This window comes from Leiobunum rupestre, chromosome 5 (assembly GCF_980474605.1).
Source record: "Leiobunum rupestre chromosome 5, qqLeiRupe1.1.hap1, whole genome shotgun sequence".
Classification (NCBI taxonomy): domain Eukaryota; kingdom Metazoa; phylum Arthropoda; class Arachnida; order Opiliones; family Sclerosomatidae; genus Leiobunum; species Leiobunum rupestre.
The window spans coordinates 11,109,059-11,129,195 of NC_143388.1; the positions used below are offsets into that span (position 1 = coordinate 11,109,059).

The 20,137-nt window shown below is 30.9% G+C and overlaps 1 protein-coding gene across 6 annotated transcripts in view; it reads right to left on the reverse strand.

The window, feature by feature from the left end:
* The window catches only part of raskol (Ras GTPase-activating protein raskol), a 192,299-nt gene that overhangs the window by 107,076 nt on the left and 65,086 nt on the right, over nucleotides 1-20,137 (reverse strand). For all 6 annotated transcript variants that reach the window (XM_090175852.1, XM_090175854.1, XM_090175853.1 and 3 more), the window contains one exon: nucleotides 2,232-2,415. In XM_090175852.1, coding sequence (XP_090031978.1) covers nucleotides 2,232-2,415 — 184 coding nt within the window. The remainder of the gene's footprint in view (nucleotides 1-2,231; nucleotides 2,416-20,137) is intronic.

Consider the following 20,137-nt stretch of genomic DNA (forward strand, 5'->3'; position numbering starts at 1 on the left):
ATATTTAAATCAGAAAATTAACCTTATATTTATTATTGTAAAAAGAGATATTATATTGAAAAGTACAACACTGGTTTGCAAATATTACTAAGAAGTACCCAAAAATAAAAGATTACCCACAAAACTGTGTTTGGCTGCATTTTAGGAAGGATAAATATGTGTAACCTTTAAACACGGCAGATGTTTCGGGCTGATATCCGCGGACAAATGTAAGAGTAAACTATGGAACTTGAAATATTGACTGATCATTTTACGATGTAGCTTTCGTATGACAATTATTGTCGTTTTTTTCCGAGGAAAATGAGAGTGACTCACAAGGTAGCGCAAGACTGTGTTTGTGTACCTGTCACCTTGGATGATTTGCAAACAATATTCAGAGTTCCAAGGGTAAAAAATTGTCGCGTCGATAATAATGTGACACCGAAGGATTAAACGTATACAGTGACGTAGCCAGGATTTTGGTTCGGGGGGAGGTGCACACACAATTTAAAATAAAAAATAAAAATACAATTCCACCTGTACTGTGCACCTTGAACCAAGCCTCTGAACGTATATATATAAAATTAAAATATTGTTTTTTTTGACTCACCCAGACATTTAACGTTAGAGGCGTTGGACATAGCATACAGCTCGCAAGCGCTTTCGACCTTCTTTTGAACCGAGTCTTACCACCTATTGATTCCTCCGTTTAAAATCCCACACTATAATAACTTTCATTTTTCTAAAGTGATTCATTTCAGAGTTACTATAGAAACGTTGTCATAACATTCCCGAGAAATATTGTTCCCGACAACGCGTGGGAAAAGAGAAATCACCTTTGGATAAAACAAAGTTGTACGGCTCAGAAAAAATAAATAAAATTTTCATATTTAATATTTAAGATAGTTTTGATATTCTAACGCCTTAATTATAAATATTTGAAAAAGTGTGTCAAAAACGTCACACACTTGTACAAAAACCATTTATCAGCGCACGGTAGCGTCATCTGTATTTGGGTAGGGTAGCTTAAAGTTGTACGGCCCGGAAAAAATACAATTTTCATATTAAATATTTAAGATAGTTTTGATATTCTAACGCCTTAATTATAAATATTTGAAAACTTGTGTTAAGAACGTCACACACTTGTACAAAAAATATTTTTCAGCGTCATCTGTATTTGGTTAGGGTAACTTAAAGTTACGTTAGACGCCGCTTGGAAATTCCGAAAGCCTAGATGCTAAGTATCGAGCGTTAAGAGACCGTGAGATATAATGACACTCGTATTTTGCGAGCAGCGGCGCCATCTGCGGTGAAAATGGAAAGTACCAGTTCGCGAAAATTACGATAGGTGGCGATACGGATGCAGATACGGTGGTAACGAACATTGAATTGGGAATAATACTGCTAGAATTACAATTACGATTTCGGTTGCCATTGTTACGCGGGACCCGTTCTGATAAGACTGTACGAAATTAATCTTTATAATTAGGCGGTAGCGCCATCTATATTTTGTAAAGTTATATGGCTAAAAATAAAAAATTATTAGCTAACTCACCGTAACTTGTGTTAAAAAGGATCGTGTTGACATAATAAAATTATTTTTAAACAACTTCAAAGGTTTGTTTGCAGGGGCGTAGGAACGTTCTAGAAGTTGGAGGGGGCAAAGTGAAACAAAAGGGGTCAGGAGAATGGTTTTGAATTTTTAATGGACTGTAGCTTCTCCGAATGCATTTGTACATTTTTCTACTATATACATTGGCGGGAAAAGACTGAAATTTAAACACAGTTGAGGTTCTATAAGCTTTATATGCTTTTAAAATGATAATTTGAGCCTTGCGAAGATTTCAACTGACCAAAAAGTTGGAGGGGGCAATAACATTAGTTGCCCCTCCCAGTAAAATTCTAGGGAGGGGCATTTCCCCCCTTGCCCCCCCTGGTTCCTACGCCCCTGTTTGTTTGTTAAGAGTAATCATACATTTCAATTTCGCGTCAGATTCGCGAAAAAATTCAATTGCAATAAAGTTTCCACCACTAGAGACAGATGCCGCCCCGGTAGAAGGATAAAGTTGATTAAGTCTCCTTATTGAAGGAAATTGGTCCCGCGCCAGCCAGATTTAGTTGTACCTCTATTTATTCCCAACTCAATGGTAACGAAGGTCGAGCAGGGCGGGAAATGGGAAACCAGGAAAGTTGTTCCAACGTCGAATACAATGGATTCTTAATAATAATAAGTAAGGAGGGTTTCGACTTACCCATGGGCGAAAATCTAAGTAGTCGTTCGTCTCGCAGCGATGTGGTTTCGGATAACTCGCTGTCCTCGTCCTCTTCCGGTAAAGGAGGTGGTCCGGAAAGGTCATAACCCCATCTTCGACGAAATGCTTGTCGTCCGCCGTCCAGGCGAATGCGAGGAAGATCCATAAATGATCGCTCAGCAATCTACAAATTTAAATTAATTTCGTTATTTATTGATAGGACTATTCTAACATGTATTTTCCAAAGGGTAATATCATATGTATTACTCATAAGGATGCCATAAACGGATTTATTTAAATGAAACTTTGTTCACGGGATATGACGTAAATTACGTCATTCTCAACTCAGTGACGAAAAACGCGTCATCAACTTTATGGTTTGGAAACGAAGCGGGATTTGAATTCTGGCTTTGTATTTGTGCCTGGCGAGATTTTGTTTCCATGGTGATCAGTGGCGGACTGGGTCTAATATTATTGACTGCCAGGAGACAAAGGGCCCCAGCCTTAAAAACTATAACGCTATCATGTTTAATGGGGCCCACATGGGGCCCACTTCATGAACGGTCCATGGGGCCCACCTGCCATCGGGCAGGTTCACTCTATGGCCAGTCCGCCACTGATGGTGATATTTTCAATAGCGCAATTCTGCCGTGCAAAGCACAAAAGCATTAACGACCAAATTTTCGATTTACAGATTTTGGTTTTATTTCTCCTTATTTTATACGTTAAATTCAATTTTGAACTAATTTTCGAATTTAAAATTTTTGTTCTTAGAGAAATGACTTGTTGCAAAACGCATTATTTTAGGTTTTTGCATTAGTGTGTTTATTTTCTTTAAAAGTCAAATCAAAACGCATTTTTTTCGCGTTTTAAGACATTGTTTTAATGATATTTCTGAAAATATCGTTTGGCCGGTAAATAGTTTAGTACCAGAATATAACTTGAGATGAAAAATCCAAGTCTACTATATAAACTTGAAAGAAGTAAGTTGGAGTATCTTAAGGCAAAGAAAGTTTGAATTTCACGGGTTTTCTCCATATTAAGTTTTGGTCGTAAATGCTTTTGTGCTTTGCACGGCAGAATAATAGTAGTGGTAAGTTTTTTATGTACTTGTTAACTTTACATAATTAACAAAAAAGCTGATACCACCCAATGTCAATAAAATAATTTAGATTCAATAACCGTAAACGAAATTTTATAATTACACTACAGCAATCTCTAGATTCGTTGCTACCATTTAGCAGACGACAGTTTGCTCTTAACCAGATTCATATAGAACTTTTTCTAATAAATAGTTCAGGGATGGCGCCACATTGGCAACTGCCACTTCTATTGGCCATGACAGGATGGGATCGTCTTATTTAACCGGCGAAGAAAATGACTCGTGATTCTTATAAAAATACCTGTACTCTAACCAAATTACTTGATAATCATAAATAAAAGAATTTATTATTAATATTCTTACCTATTTTCGTTCAATCAAAACGATGTGATATTCAAATTTTTTAAACTAAATTTATCGCTAAGCCTTGGGACTGAAATCTAGTCAAATTTCAAATCGTTGCCCTTCGATACAATTTTTGAGCGTTGGCGCGTTCCCAACGTCATAATAACTAAGCTCCTCCCATCCTGGCGACTGAGGCTAGACTACCTAATGCAGTTCGATATTCATGGTTGAAATGAATACATTCATGGTACTATTTCGTACTATTAATAGCATAAGTAACAAAATATCAATAAGTAATAACAAATAGCAAAATGTTATCAGGGAACTGATTTTCAGAGTTATCAATGTTTAATTCGGCACAGTGTCTAAATATGCCCAAATGAGGAATAAATTAATTGCAAGGACGATAATATGCTACTCAGTTCGATTACAAGTCAAAGTCGGGGAAGGGCGATAGTGTTAGTGTCGAGAAACGTCATGTTCGGATTAACACTATTGGGAGCCCTGTGCAAAGTAGAAATGTAGAATTTGGGGGCCCTGTGCTAAGTAGAACTTTCCAACTTGGGGCCCCTAAAAAATTCAGACTGTCTTTCTTTTTGACTTGAATTTATTTATTTATTTCGAAGACGGGGGCCCCTGTGCCATGGCACATACCTTAATACAGCCCTGAAAAACGTTTCTGTAAAAACAAAAGCATTATAGCAACTGTCGACTCTATCATTGCCACCTTTATTTTGATAGGGCCTTTGCTACGAGGGGCAGGTCACGTCCATTTTGGGGGCGTCTTAATCATAGTAAAATGAAAAATCAGGGTAATCAAGATTAAAAAATCTAATCAAGATTTAATCACTCTAATCACGATTTAAACGAGATTTAATCATTCTAATCATGATCTAATCTTTTTAATCAGGATTAATCATTTTAATCAGGATTAATCATTTTAATCACGATTTAATCATTTTAATCACGATTTAATCATTTTAATCACGATTTAATCATTTTAATCACGATTTAATCATTTTAATCACGATTTAATCATTTTAATCACGATTTAATCATTTTAATCACGATTTAATCATTTTAATCACGATTTAATCATTTTAATCACGATTTAATCATTTTAATCACGATTTAATCATTTTAATCACGATTTAATCATTTTAATCACGATTTAATCATTTTAATCACGATTTAATCATTTTAATCACGATTTAGTCATTTTAATTACGATTTAATCATTTTAATCACGATTTAATCATATTAATCACGATTTAATCATTTTAATCACGATTTAATCAATATAATCGGTCGAATCGAGATTTTATCGAGCGCGGTAAATACGAAATAATAATTCTAATCACATTCTCGTTCTAATTTCTAATCGTGATTTAATCATTTTAATCACGATTTAATCATTTTAATCACGATTTAATCATTTTAATCACGATTTAATCATTTTAATCACGATTTAATCATTTTAATCACGATTTAATCATTTTAATCACGATTTAATCATTTTAATCACGATTTAATCATTTTAATCACGATTTAATCATTTTAATCACGATTTAGTCATTTTAATTACGATTTAATCATTTTAATCACGATTTAATCATATTAATCACGATTTAATCAATTTAATCACGATTTAATCAATATAATCGGTCGAATCGAAATTTTATCGAGCGCGGTAAATACGAAATAATAATTCTACTCACATTCTCGTTCTAATTTCTAATCGTGATTTAATCATACTAATCACGATTAAATCGTTTCAATCAGGATTTAATCATTTAATCATGATTAAATCAGTTTTAAACATTCTAATTATTGATAGAACGTTATTTAATCAACATAATCGTGATTAAATCGGATTTAATCTTTTAAGGGGTGTGTCGTTAATCAATGAAGTTACCTGCCCCTCGCTTTGCTATTAAGCTTGTTTTCCACTAGCACGCGTCATAATGTTATTTTCTTTACGCGCGTAAAAACGTTTGAACGTTTCAAAGCTGAGAAACGCGTCGTTGCGCGCGCCAGTGGAAAACAAGCATTAGACATGGCAATGAATTTATCCGATTGTTCGAAAAAAAAACGACTTTACTGAAGAGCGTGGTGCCATCTATTAATGGCAAATTAAGCTAAAATTCCAAATCGCGAAACAATAACGTCGTCAGAGAGCCATTGTTGATTATTAAAACTATTAGACAACTTATACTCTACTTACAATTGTTAGTGGACTTGACCCTAAATTATATATCCCACGTAAAATATATTGTAAAAAATTACTATAATTGAAGTTCTTGACAAATTCACAAACAAGACAATAAACGCGAGAGGTACTTTTATGTCCCGTCTTTGGGTTAAAATTTAGCTTAAGCGTCTTGTTTTGATTTCGACGCTAGTGAAATCTGTGAAAAAAAGAAATACTTAACGTAGAGCCGACACTTACTTTGAAACCATAAGAAGTGTCATATGTTACTTATTTTACTATGTTACTTATAAAATACCCAATTGAAGTTTAACTCAACACATAAAAGATAAGATGCCCTATTTTCATAGTTAAAAAAAAGGATTAACGATGGCGCCACCTAAGTAGAAGAAATCAGACTAGGACTATGTTATTTCAGGCATGACATCTAAAAAAATAATTAAACAAGCGATGTAAAAATAAATATCCCCGTCTACGATGGATAAGGCACGACCGTTCTTTTTTATTTTGTTTGGAGAAAAACATAATTCACTGCTACGCTGAGGGAGATTTCAGAGACCGGATCGAGCCAGTTTTTCGGGGAAACCGAATATCCACGATGATGGAAAAAATTGCCATTAAGTATATATACTTCGGACACTTTGGCGCGATTTCGAGGCCATTAATAGCGATCCAATTTCCTTTTAAATATTACCTCTCACACGACTAGCAATAATAGGAATTTCTTATGCAAATTTTTTTAGTTCTAAATCTTATTTTAAATATTTATTTGTCGGAGGGAAATTTTAAGGGTCGTTAACATTTTGATGCATGTATTAGGTATTATTTTTAGAGTAATAAATACCGTGAATATTTTTATGTGTATCATTATTTAGTGTAATTTACAAAATAATAGTATTTAAAATATTTTAATATTTCGAAAAAACTTAAATTGGTTGTATACCATATTTTGTTTAACAGACAATGGGAATCTCTATTACTAACGTATTTGTATAAATAAAATTATATTTTTTTAGTTTTTCCTTAAAAATAGACTGATTGGAGTGTAGATTGTACACTCCTAGTTATAACACAAGTATCAGGACCTAGTACTAGGAGCTAGTATGTATATACTCAGTTGCAGGTTAAGAAAGGAAAAATATCTAGTGCATTTGGCGGAAAGATACTAGCCTGAATTTCCGGTAAATCGGCGGTGGGAATTTCAAATGTGGCCTGTTTACGGTTGAATTTCTAAGTATACCCGCGCGCGTTATATAATTTTGGAAAATACCGTCTATTTCGTTATATTTCAAACTGACCATTAATTAATTAATGGTGATTGTTTAGAGTCATAATACTGAAATTACGCTATGATAAAAGTTTAAAAATAATAATGTACATTAAATATTTATGGATCACTTTGAAAATATAACACGCGCAGGAACCTTTTGGAACTCAACAGAAAATAGCTGAAATTCGAAATTCCCGCCGCCGATTTACCGGAAATTCGTGCTAGTATCTTTCCGCCAAATGTACTAGATATTTTGCCTTTCTTAAGCTGCAACTGAGTGTAGTACAAATCGGATTTTAGCAGTGTATGTGGTGAAATGCTTAGTAGACATAATAAAATTCATGATTTTATATACGTTCTCCAAAAAGTACGCTACATAATAACAATAAAAGCTATACAACAAAGAAATGTATATTAATTGATGTATACACTATATATTATTGTTCTTTATGGTGGTATAATTTCCAAACGTTTAAAGTAATTATATAATTGTAGTTATTAAAGTAATTGTGAAAATATATATATTTAACACACGCCCTAATAAATTTAATTCTCTATACTGGAATTTATGTAAAAACGATTCTGGTGTCCTGCCAAAAGTTATCTTTAAATAAGGGTACGAAAGAAAAAACGTAACAAAAGAATTCTAACCATAAAAAGCGAAAACAGTTCTTGAATAAACCACGTGAATGGCATAATCAATGATTTAATTCGAGAGTTGCGTCATTTTTTATATAAATAGCCTTGAAACTGAATAGACTCAAATTAAAGTCAATTCTAATATCCCAAACAAGCTATCCTTTAATACCAACTAAATAGCCGAGCCAATTACTTCTATTATACGCCAACGAAAGACATACACAGCGCAAAATATTAGCGCGCCGCCTACGGCTAAAATAAATTCGAACCCCAGAAGGTACCAAATCCTTTAATTAAAACATCACTGCGTGGTGGAGATCGGGAGAAATTTTACCCCGTTGAGCCGTTACAATATAGCAGCGTGCTTGTACGTTTCTAAGAAACAGTTAATCATAATTGAATTTCATAACAGTTTTCCACATTCCCACCGTTTATAGCCACCAACCGTAACGCTTGACTGATTTTCCCAAGCGAAGAAAGTTAAACGTTAAAAGAACGACCACCTTTTTTTCTCAGAGATATAATAACCTAAATTTACAATACATTTATAATTCACGAAAAATATCACTCGTTTTTGAAATTCGCAACGGTTGGTTATTTTTGAAAGATTTTTTAACTGAACTTTCTTTTGTAAGCATCCTTTTTGTGGGGTAGTATTTATATGAAATTGACTTAATGGTCTCCATAGTGATAAGTAATGATTTCAATTTCGTGATGTTTTTAGCAGGAAATGAGGGTGGGCTGAAGAAACACGAAAGTTTTTCTAGATATTTTTTTGCGTTGTAGGAGTCCCCCCCCCCCCACCAAATAATCATTTTGAAATGACCTAAGACTAGAAGAACAATAGAAGAATAAGTTTCGGTCGTGGAGACTCTAATAATCAGATCTATCAAAAGGTTTTTGTGTACCTTTCAAGTTTAAGCTGAAATTGTTTGTTAAAAAAATGGTATTATAATGGGTTAGACTATATTTATGCCTTTATTCATAAAATAAGTCTGAAAATAAGAAACGTAATCAAAATTTATGACTTTAAATAAGGGGTTTTTCATAAATGACGTGACGCTCTAAGGGGCGTGACTAAATGTTATGGAGGGAAGGGCTAAAGAATCGCTGACATGTTACGAAACATAAATATTTAATTCTTTTGAGTTACAGTTGCAATTTTAAATGTGCTTTTCCCTTTTAGAATAGTATGAGTTTTAGGGGTCAATGACAACTCGTCGCTGGGCTTGTGGTCGTTGGTCATGTGGTCACCGGCCTAGTAGTCGCCTAAGTGAAGTCGTCGACGGACAAGTTGTCGCTTCAAAAAAGTAGTTAGGCGGACTAATCGTCGCATAGGGAAGTATAATTTTGATCGTTAAGTGAGACATTTTAAAATGAAAAGATTAAGATTAGTCATAGTTCCAAATACGAGTATTCTCTCTGGGTCAGTGGATCCAGAATCAAATAACATGAAATTTTCACATTTAAATTTCTGATGATTACAAATTAAAAATATGTTAGTATGTTAACAATATTTCCGGTCGGAAGATTTTATAACCTTATAACTGTCCGGAATTTCATATCCATCCCTCGTAATTGGAATTGGGTAAGAATTTCCTCGCTTTTGCTTTTGTCATACGAATTTTTTAGGGTACCATTAGTCCGGCAACCACTAGTCTGGGGACCACTTATCCTACGCGACCAGTTAAGTCCGGGGACCACTCGTCCGGCGACCAGTTGGCCTGATCCCGAGTTTTAGTAATAGATTAAAACGATAAATAGGCCCAATTTTTAATATAAATTAACAATTTTAAGGTTAATGGAGGGGTTATAATTGAGGGGTTAAGAGTGGATGTTAAGTAATTGTTACTTTTTGTCGAAAAGTAGTTATTTGAGTTCAACTGACATTTAAAAAGGTTAAAAATTAAATTGTATAATATTTTTAATAATTATTTAAAATATTATTAATATTTTGGAAATCAAAAACTGACCAAGAGGTCAATAAAATATAATGAACGTAACTTTCATTTTTGGAATTTTTCTCGGAAAAATCTGCAACCATGTAAATTTATATAAAAGTCTTAGAACTTCCATTAGAAATATTACAAATTTCTCGGTAAATAAAGGATGAAATCATCATTTATATTACTTTAAATCAACGTTACACCTCGTGAATTCCATAGACCTACGTGCAATTATGACCGCTAGAGACTTAATATATTTTTAAAGAAGTGAAAACGCCTTTAGATCAGACAATCGCAGTTGACAGGAACCACACCCAACACCATCAGACGGTCCGCGCATGGCCCTCTTTGCAAATTCCAGATGACAACGGTACAAAGGGCAACGGTGATTAGGCTATTATTTTTCTTTACTGAGAAGTTGGTAAAGGCAAAAACCTCAAAACTTTCTAAAAGAACATTACCGCAACATTACGCGGTTGCGAAATGTGAACGAATTCATTCAACGAACTTCACCTTGAAAGAGCTTTACGTTATTAGCTCCGGAAAATCATCCCGCGATTTTCACACAAGGCTTAAAAGAGTAATGTGGAGATCGCACGATATTTGCTCCAGACAGACTATTATCCTCGTAGAACCGAATTGATCCATTGACGGTCCGACGGATCTCTATGGAAATATGGCATTTCAGACATTTTGAAGGCGTTCGGAAAAAGCTAGTGGGTTCGTGGGTGGGTTTTCCACGGTAAAAGACTGAGAAAACCCATATTTGTTAGAGCTTGTATCGCGTGACGTTTTTTAACTATCGGATGGCGCAATAGTCTAGTCAATTTGGGTCCTTTTGATCGATTCCAAACGATCGAAGTGCATCAGCTAGGCTCAGCTAGGCTAATACCCAAGGCACCACCTTAGGCCCAAGTCATCTAGCGACTTATTGTGCCTTTAAGTTAAGTTAGAAGAAACCACCTATGGACTGTGAGAAGGATGATAAAATACGCGAAAAAGTAGATTAGTCCATAATTAAAAGGGATAATATAGCTAAATCCTATTCTCCACTACACTCCCCCCTTTTCGGCTTTCCGTTGCTATATGCAACGCGTTTTGAAATTTTAAATGTTTAGGCTTAGTTTCTCCTCTAGATTTGACAGTCGCCAGCCAGATTTCCCGCACGGTACTGATGAGTTCCAAATAGAACGAAACCGGTCTACCGTTGGAATTTCTGGCTATTTTATTTAATTTTAATTTAGTTTATTACTCGAAGATCTATTTGATCCAAGTTTCGCGTTTTTTGCTCGAAGACCTATTGGGTACGAGTTAGTAGTAAGTTTTTTAATTTCTTCAAATTTGTTTAGGATTTAGCTATATTATCCCTTTTAATTATGGACTAATCTACTTTTTCGCGTATTTTATTGTGCCTTTAAACAGATGGCCGGGTTACATTGCATTTGATCGAAATGTAAAAATGATCAAAGTTTAAAAGATCGACCAATCAATGTAATGCGTCGTGTTTTTGTTTTTAAACTTAAACTCGTTAAAATATAGAAATCGTACCTACTGACATCGAAACCATTAAACTTATAGACTAAAAAAGTTATGAGATTAAAATAATTAAAAACCACTATTGTACAATTAAAAGGTTTCGACGCCAACACCCGCGTCGTCGTCAGGCTAATATACAATTAAAACGAAAATGAGATATCGTTAGAGACAATAGACAGAGTAAATGTGGTTTTTAATTATTTTTATCTCTTAATTATGTACAAGAACTGTCCTTTATTAGTTAAGTAAAAAAGTTATTTTAAGTATTTTTTTTACTTAACCTAACCGGCAACCTTTGAACTTTTCTCAAACATTTCAGTAAAGAAATTGTGATATTGATAAGAAAGGTCTCCTACGGGTGCTCTCACTTTTGTCGATGAAATTATCACGTTTCGATCAAAGGACCCTCGATCGATCGTTTGGAATTCGATCAAATGTGTCTATACTCAGCGGGGTGTATAGAGCTATTGTTGGGAGATATATGCTTGCAGCAGGCAAACATATCTCCCAACGAAATGGCTTGTAACGTACCATGTAAAATGATAAAGCGATAAAATATGTTTATTTTTTAACAATCACGCATTTTGGGAAGCGGGAAGGGATGCTTAAGTCACGTCAATGGGAGGAGCTAACTGAAATTCGTCCTAAATATTTCAATCGATTATTAATTAAACACGAAATTGACATAAATTAAGTATTTAGCTTTCACATTTTAACTTTCTGAAAAATTAATAAATAGTGGAATAAACTAGACGAGGAAGACGCAAGTAGATTTTCCGGAAACTAAATAACCCGCTTATCGTTATTTACCAGTTAGAATATTTAGATCATAAAATGTTAAATCGACGATTTCATTTCGTGACAACTCTTGAGAATACTACAACTAGTTTAATAGTAAACTAATCTCAACCTGAATATTTCCCAAGACAGCCGTCTGCCAAATACCTAATGGCTCTCCTTCATTAATGAAAAACTAACCGGTAATTTGGGTTCGAAGCCAATCGCGCCATAGAGCACAGTCACGAAAGCGACAATATTAAAATAAACCAATTAAATGAAAAGTGTTTGAAGGAAATCTTTTTCTTTTGGTCCGGAAAACTCTTCCCAACGCCAAAGACCTGTTAAACAACTTTCTTCACCTTATGTCTTAGATGATGCCCCATTCACCCCAAAGCGCTCAAAAAGAATTTTGGTTCATGCTCCACTGATTCTTTTTAAGAATACCTTATAATGTAGCGTTATTTTTTTGTGCATTATACTAAAACAAATATTGAAATAAATAATATTAAAATTTCCACGCTATTACAATGAATAATACATCTTTGAAAGGATTTGACTGTCCATGAGAACCTTAGTTTCAAAGTTTTCTCATTTTAAATTTAATTACTTTATGGAACATGATTAAATTTTATGAATTTTAATTTAATTCATACTGAACAAAATCTATTTTCGTTATGTTGAAATAGTGTGTAATATGGCAAAGATTACCCATTTTATTTAAGAAAATAAAAGTTTTGATATAGTTGAACTGTATTGTTTAGTAACCATATTATAATTTGTAAAGTCAAAGATAAATTTGAAATAAATTTTTTATAATATTTGTGATCTATCAAATATAATTTTAAATCAAAATTTCATGATATTTGTGAGCTATCAAAGATAATTTTAAAAATTTCATGATATTTGTGAGCTATCAAAGATAATTTTAATTTAAAATTGCATGATATTTGTGAGCTATAAAAGAACATTTAAATTAAAATATAATTATATTTGTGAGCTATCAAAGATAATTTTAAATTAAAATTGCATGATATTTGTGAGCTATAAAAGAACATTTAAATTAAAATATAATGATATTTGTGAGCTATCAAAGATAATTTTAAATTAAAATTGCATGATATTTGTGAGCTATAAAAGAACATTTAAATTAAAATATAATTATATTTGTGAGCTATCAAAGATAATTTTAAATTAAAATTGCATGATATTTGTGAGCTATCAAAGATAATTTAAATTAAAATATAATTATATTTGTGAGCTATCAACGATAATTTTAAATTAAAATTGCATGATATTTGTGAGCTATCAAAGATAATTTAAATTAAAATATAATTATATTTGTGGGCTATCGAAGATAATTTTAAACATTTCATGATATTTGTGAGCTATCAAAGATAATTTAAATTAAAATATAATTATATTTGTGGGCTATCGAAGATAATTTTAAACATTTCATGATATTTGTGAGCTATCAAAGATAATTTTAAACATTTCATGATATTTGTGAGCTATCAAAGATAATTTTAAATTAAAATTGCATGATATTTGTGAGCTATAAAAGAACATTTAAATTAAAATATAATTATATTTGTGAGCTATCAAAGATAATTTTAAATTAAAATTGCATGATATTTGTGAGCTATCAAAGATAATTTAAATTAAAATATAATTATATTTGTGAGCTATCAAAGATAATTTTAAATTAAAATTGCATGATATTTGTGAGCTATAAAAGAACATTTAAATTAAAATATAATTATATTTGTGAGCTATCAAAGATAATTTTAAATTAAAATTGCATGATATTTGTGAGCTATAAAAGAACATTTAAATTAAAATATAATTATATTTGTGAGCTATCAAAGATAATTTTAAATTAAAATTGCATGATATTTGTGAGCTATAAAAGAACATTTAAATTAAAATATAATTATATTTGTGAGCTATCAAAGATAATTTTAAATTAAAATTGCATGATATTTGTGAGCTATAAAAGAACATTTAAATTAAAATATAATTATATTTGTGAGCTATCAAAGATAATTTTAAATTAAAATTGCATGATATTTGTGAGCTATCAAAGATAATTTAAATTAAAATATAATTATATTTGTGAGCTATCAAAGATAATTTTAAATTAAAATTGCATGATATTTGTGAGCTATCAAAGATAATTTAAATTAAAATATAATTATATTTGTGGGCTATCGAAGATAATTTTAAACATTTCATGATATTTGTGAGCTATCAAAGATAATTTAAATTAAAATATAATTATATTTGTGGGCTATCGAAGATAATTTTAAACATTTCATGATTTGTGAGCTATCAAAGATAATTTTAAATTAAAATTGCATGATATTTGTGAGCTATAAAAGAACATTTAAATTAAAATATAATTATATTTGTGAGCTATCAAAGATAATTTTAAATTAAAATTGCATGATATTTGTGAGCTATCAAAGATAATTTAAATTAAAATATAATTATATTTGTGAGCTATCAAAGATAATTTTAAATTAAAATTGCATGATATTTGTGAGCTATAAAAGAACATTTAAATTAAAATATAATTATCTTTGTGAGCTATCAAAGATAATTTTAAATTAAAATTGCATGATATTTGTGAGCTATCAAAGATAATTTAAATTAAAATATAATTATATTTGTGAGCTATCAAAGATAATTTTAAATTAAAATTGCATGATATTTGTGAGCTATAAAAGAACATTTAAATTAAAATATAATTATATTTGTGAGCTATCAAAGATAATTTTAAATTAAAATTGCATGATATTTGTGAGCTATCAAAGATAATTTAAATTAAAATATAATTATATTTGTGAGCTATCAAAGATAATTTTAAATTAAAATTGCATGATATTTGTGAGCTATCAAAGATAATTTAAATTAAAATATAATTATATTTGTGGGCTATCGAAGATAATTTTAAACATTTCATGATATTTGTGAGCTATCAAAGATAATTTAAATTAAAATATAATTATATTTGTGGGCTATCGAAGATAATTTTAAACATTTCATGATATTTGTGAGCTATCAAAGATAATTTTAAATTAAAATTGCATGATATTTGTGAGCTATAAAAGAACATTTAAATTAAAATATAATTATATTTGTGAGCTATCAAAGATAATTTTAAATTAAAATTGCATGATATTTGTGAGCTATAAAAGAACATTTAAATTAAAATATAATTATATTTGTGAGCTATCAAAGATAATTTTAAATTAAAATTGCATGATATTTGTGAGCTATCAAAGATAATTTAAATTAAAATATAATTATATTTGTGAGCTATCAAAGATAATTTTAAATTAAAATTGCATGATATTTGTGAGCTATAAAAGAACATTTAAATTAAAATATAATTATATTTGTGAGCTATCAAAGATAATTTTAAATTAAAATTGCATGATATTTGTGAGCTATCAAAGATAATTTAAATTAAAATATAATTATATTTGTGGGCTATCGAAGATAATTTTAAACATTTCATGATATTTGTGAGCTATCAAAGATAATTTAAATTAAAATATAATTATATTTGTGGGCTATCGAAGATAATTTTAAACATTTCATGATATTTGTGAGCTATCAAAGATAATTTAAATTAAAATATAATTATATTTGTGGGCTATCGAAGATAATTTTAAACATTTCATGATATTTGTGAGCTATCAAAGATAATTTTAAATTAAAATTGCATGATATTTGTGAGCTATCAAAGAACATTTAAATTAAAATATAATTATATTTGTGAGCTATCAAAGATAATTTTAAATTAAAATTGCATGATATTTGTGAGCTATCAAAGATAATTTAAATTAAAATATAATTATATTTGTGAGCTATCAAAGATAATTTAAATTAAAATATAATTATATTTGTGGGCTATCAAAGATAATTTTAAAACTTTCATGATATTTGTGAGCTATCAAAGATAATTTAAATTAAAATATAATTATATTTGTGGGCTATCGAAGATAATTTTAAACATTTCATGATATTTGTGAGCTATCAAAGATAATTTTAAATTAAAATTGCATGATATTTGTGAGTTAAATTAAAATATAATTATATTTGTGAGCTATCAAAGATAATTTTAAATTAAAATTGCATGATATTTGTGAGCTATCAAAGATAATTTAAATTAAAATATAATTATATTTGTGAGCTATCAAAGATAATTTTAAATTAAAATTGCATGATATTTGTGAGCTATCAAAGATAATTTAAATTAAAATATAATTATATTTGTGAGCTATCAAAGATAATTTAAATTAAAATATAATTATATTTGTGGGCTATCAAAGATAATTTTAAAACTTTCATGATATTTGTGAGCTATTAAAGATAATTTTAAATTAAAATTGCATTATATTTGTGATCTATCAAATATATTTTTTTCCCAGAATATCTGTCATCTTAAAAGGGCCTATTTATGTGGAATACAATATAAATCAGCATATTATATCTATACAATAAAGGAAATATTTGGTTCTAAATTTATTTAAATTAAACAAGTTATCATGTATTTATTACACTAAATTTCATGAATTTATGAAAAGAAAATAATTTTTTTATAACTTTTTATTTTTAAACGTCAGGTCAAATGCAAATTTTGTTTCTCTGTCTATTGGGCTTATTTAAGTGCCATACAATATTTATCAGCATTATATCTATAAAATAAAGTAAATATTTTTCTTCGATATATTTTTTAATTAATCAAGTTATCATGTATACACTAAAGGTTATGAATATAGATAATGTAAAGAAATCTACAATGCATATATTATTTGTATAACTTTTGATTTGTTAATAAACATCAGGTTGAATCCAAATCTTGTTTCAATGGAAGTAAATGTAACGGACAAAGAAATAGTAGCCTACATCGTTTTCGTACAACAGTTAAAAAAGATAGTGGTGTCGGTGAACTCAAGTTCTTAAAGAACTAGTTAGTTTTCTTCGCCATAGCTTAACTTTTTAAAAGGTTCGTGTTTGTTAGAAATAACTCTGAAAACTTACTACGGTTCGGGGGGAAAAAACGACCATAAAAGTTGACCTACCCTTTTGTAAACGCGATATGTATATGCATTGTGTAGGAAGACGAACAAAGGGGGGCTCCCTCTAACGGAAGAAGCAGGAAGCTCGGATTTCTTTCTTCCATAATAAATGTTTATCTGCATCGTATATCAAATTTAAACTTTTATTTCTCTAACAGGTAATTCTTCCGCGACTTAAATTACACGCTCTGGGTTTATTTCTTGGTACGAAGCTACGCTCAAGGCTAGGCTAGACTAGGTTTTATATAAACCATTAAATTTTCACTTAATAAGTTTGAAATTTTAATAAGAAAAGTTTTGGATATTAATTTTCCCTGCATTTTCAGGATTCAAGCAATTAAAAATATTCTTCAAGAATTAGGTAATTTTTACCTATCCGAGGGGACTATGTTTTACAATCACCGTGTCTGTGTATCTGTCTGTCTGTCTGTCTGTATGGGCTGCGAACGCGTACGCATTTTCGCGGCAGTTTCTTGAAATCACTGCGTTTGCAGTTTCTTGGAATTAGGGAAAAGGTTTTTCCAAAAGAGCCCTCTTTTTGTCATTGGGTGTAGTATATTGTTTTTTTTTCAATCTGCGTTGGCATCGGGCAAGATTTGAACCCGAGCCCTCCTGCACGATACCTGGACGTTCTACCACAGAACCACGGCTTGCCAATTTGTTTTATACCTACGATAACAACAATGGTATTGTTTACTACTGAATTATTTTCATTAATGTTTGCGTAAAGATAACGTATAATAATGGGTAAAAACTAGTGTTGTAAGTCGGAAAATGACCGAGGATTTTTCTCCGGAAAATTTTCCGTATTTTTCCGAAAAAAATATTCATTCCATGATTAGTCTAATATATTGTTTGCAAATTTAAATAAAGCGGCATTTTCACCTAATTTTTTCGAATCTGAAATAAAACTAAACCTCTAGACTAGTTTAAAATGATTAACAATGTAGCACTATTAAGGTTTTGTAGTATGTTTACTGTTATTAGACATTTTATATCGACAAAAAGTTAATTTATGTTTCAATTTATTACTTTTCCGATTTGCGGAAAATTTTCTGGAAATTGTTTCGCATTTTACTTTTCCGGAAAATTAACAACACCACTGTTGAAATAAAATGAATTAAATTAAATGTAATTGAATTAAGTTGAATTAAATTAAATTATAATGAAAAAGATGGAATTAGATTGAATTAAATTGAATTTCCATATTTTATTTTTCCGGGAACTTAACAACTCTAGTAAAAACCTGTAATAAAATTGACCTTTTAAACTGTAGCCAGGCAATACGTTAATAAATTGTTACCGTCGATTTCAAGACGTAACCTTTTAGCCTATTAATTACAGTTCCATTTATCTATATTATGTAATACACCAGGTAAAACATTTAATTACTGGTTAGCCCAATAGCCCGCAATAAAACACGTCATTTCGTAAAATCATTACGTAATGATATTCAACAAAAACCAGAAGAAGATTTTATCATTATATAATCTTCCTGGCAACAATAGAATGTTTACTACGCTTCGGCAAAAAACTAGAAAGAGTGGCTGGCGCTGATGGACGCCTGCTGGTAGACAAGTGGGAAGGTGAGGTCCAGGATAGGGGGTGCATCAGCCAGGGTCACCATCCGCAGCGTGAGAAAGGTAATCCGCCCAAAGACAGTCACACCAGCAACTACCGCCGGAGCCACTACCCGTCCTCCGCTGGTGAATAATCATGACGTAACCGTTGAAGAGCCGAGCGTTTCCTCTTCTCCATTAAAAATCAGGCATATCTACCCGGCTAAAACTGCGCTGACTCTACAAGACGCGGAGAGGTGGGGTTCTAATAATTGCATGGCCCGGGGAGCTGCTTTTTCCAGCCGGGTAAGTCCGGGTCAAAGTACACGAGTGCGCGCTCAATTACGGAACTATATTCGCCCAATTACGAAGCTAAAAGTAGCTCCTATAAATGAATAATCAATCAATTAAAACACGAAAAATACTTCCTATATCTATTTAGAACAAATTTACTTTTATCCGTGGTCAACTCTTAGGATTCGCGTGTGTACCGAATACATTTATTCCTTTTATAAACAATCATTTCGCTAAACTCCACGTTTAAGCGCTTTAAACAATAGGTATACGTTTCTTTAATTGACATTTGCTATATTAAAGTATACATTTCAAATAATCGCGTGTCTACATTTCTTAAAATACAATTCAATTTATGTCCGAAGTAAATTGTCTGAAAAACTTCATTGAATCCTTCCTAGACTAGTATTATCATAAGTGTGACACTTCCTATTCTTCACATGAAAAAGTTTTACTGAGAGCTATTCGCAAGACAGACTGCATTACGGGCTTCGTCGCCATTTTGCGTCCGCTTGCTCCCGCGTCACACGTAGCCTTTGACAGCGCCTCGCTAGGGGGAGATTTTGTTCTTGTAGTGACGTCACTCCGTTACTAGCTCTCAGTAAAATATTCCCCAAAGTGACGAACTTATAGAATAATATTATAGACTTATGGTATTATTTATGCTTACAATTAAATGAAATTATTTAGTGATATTTAATAAAATTTGAACATAAATTCTGTTTCCAAAATAGGTAATATTTATATAAAATAAAATATGAAATAATATTCTTACTATAAGACAATTCGATTATTGGCTTTGAAGAAATTAATTTTTTAGAAGTTTAAAAACAAATAGGTCTAGAATAATGAAAATAATTACAATAATAATAATAATATATTATTGAAAATATGCTAAAAAGCGTTATTAAATTATTAAAAAATAATGTGCGAGTCTAAGGATAAAAACAGGTGAGGATTCTTATTTAAAAATTCTTTAAAAAGTCACGTATCTAAACTTAATTTTTTTCCCAGGTAACAGAATGGGAATATACGGAATGCGAATAAAATATACGGTTTTGATTCGAGATAAAGTTGTGTTTTGCGAATTTAAAGCTTCAAATAGATTATTTCAAATGCACTAGACTCACAACCGCGTG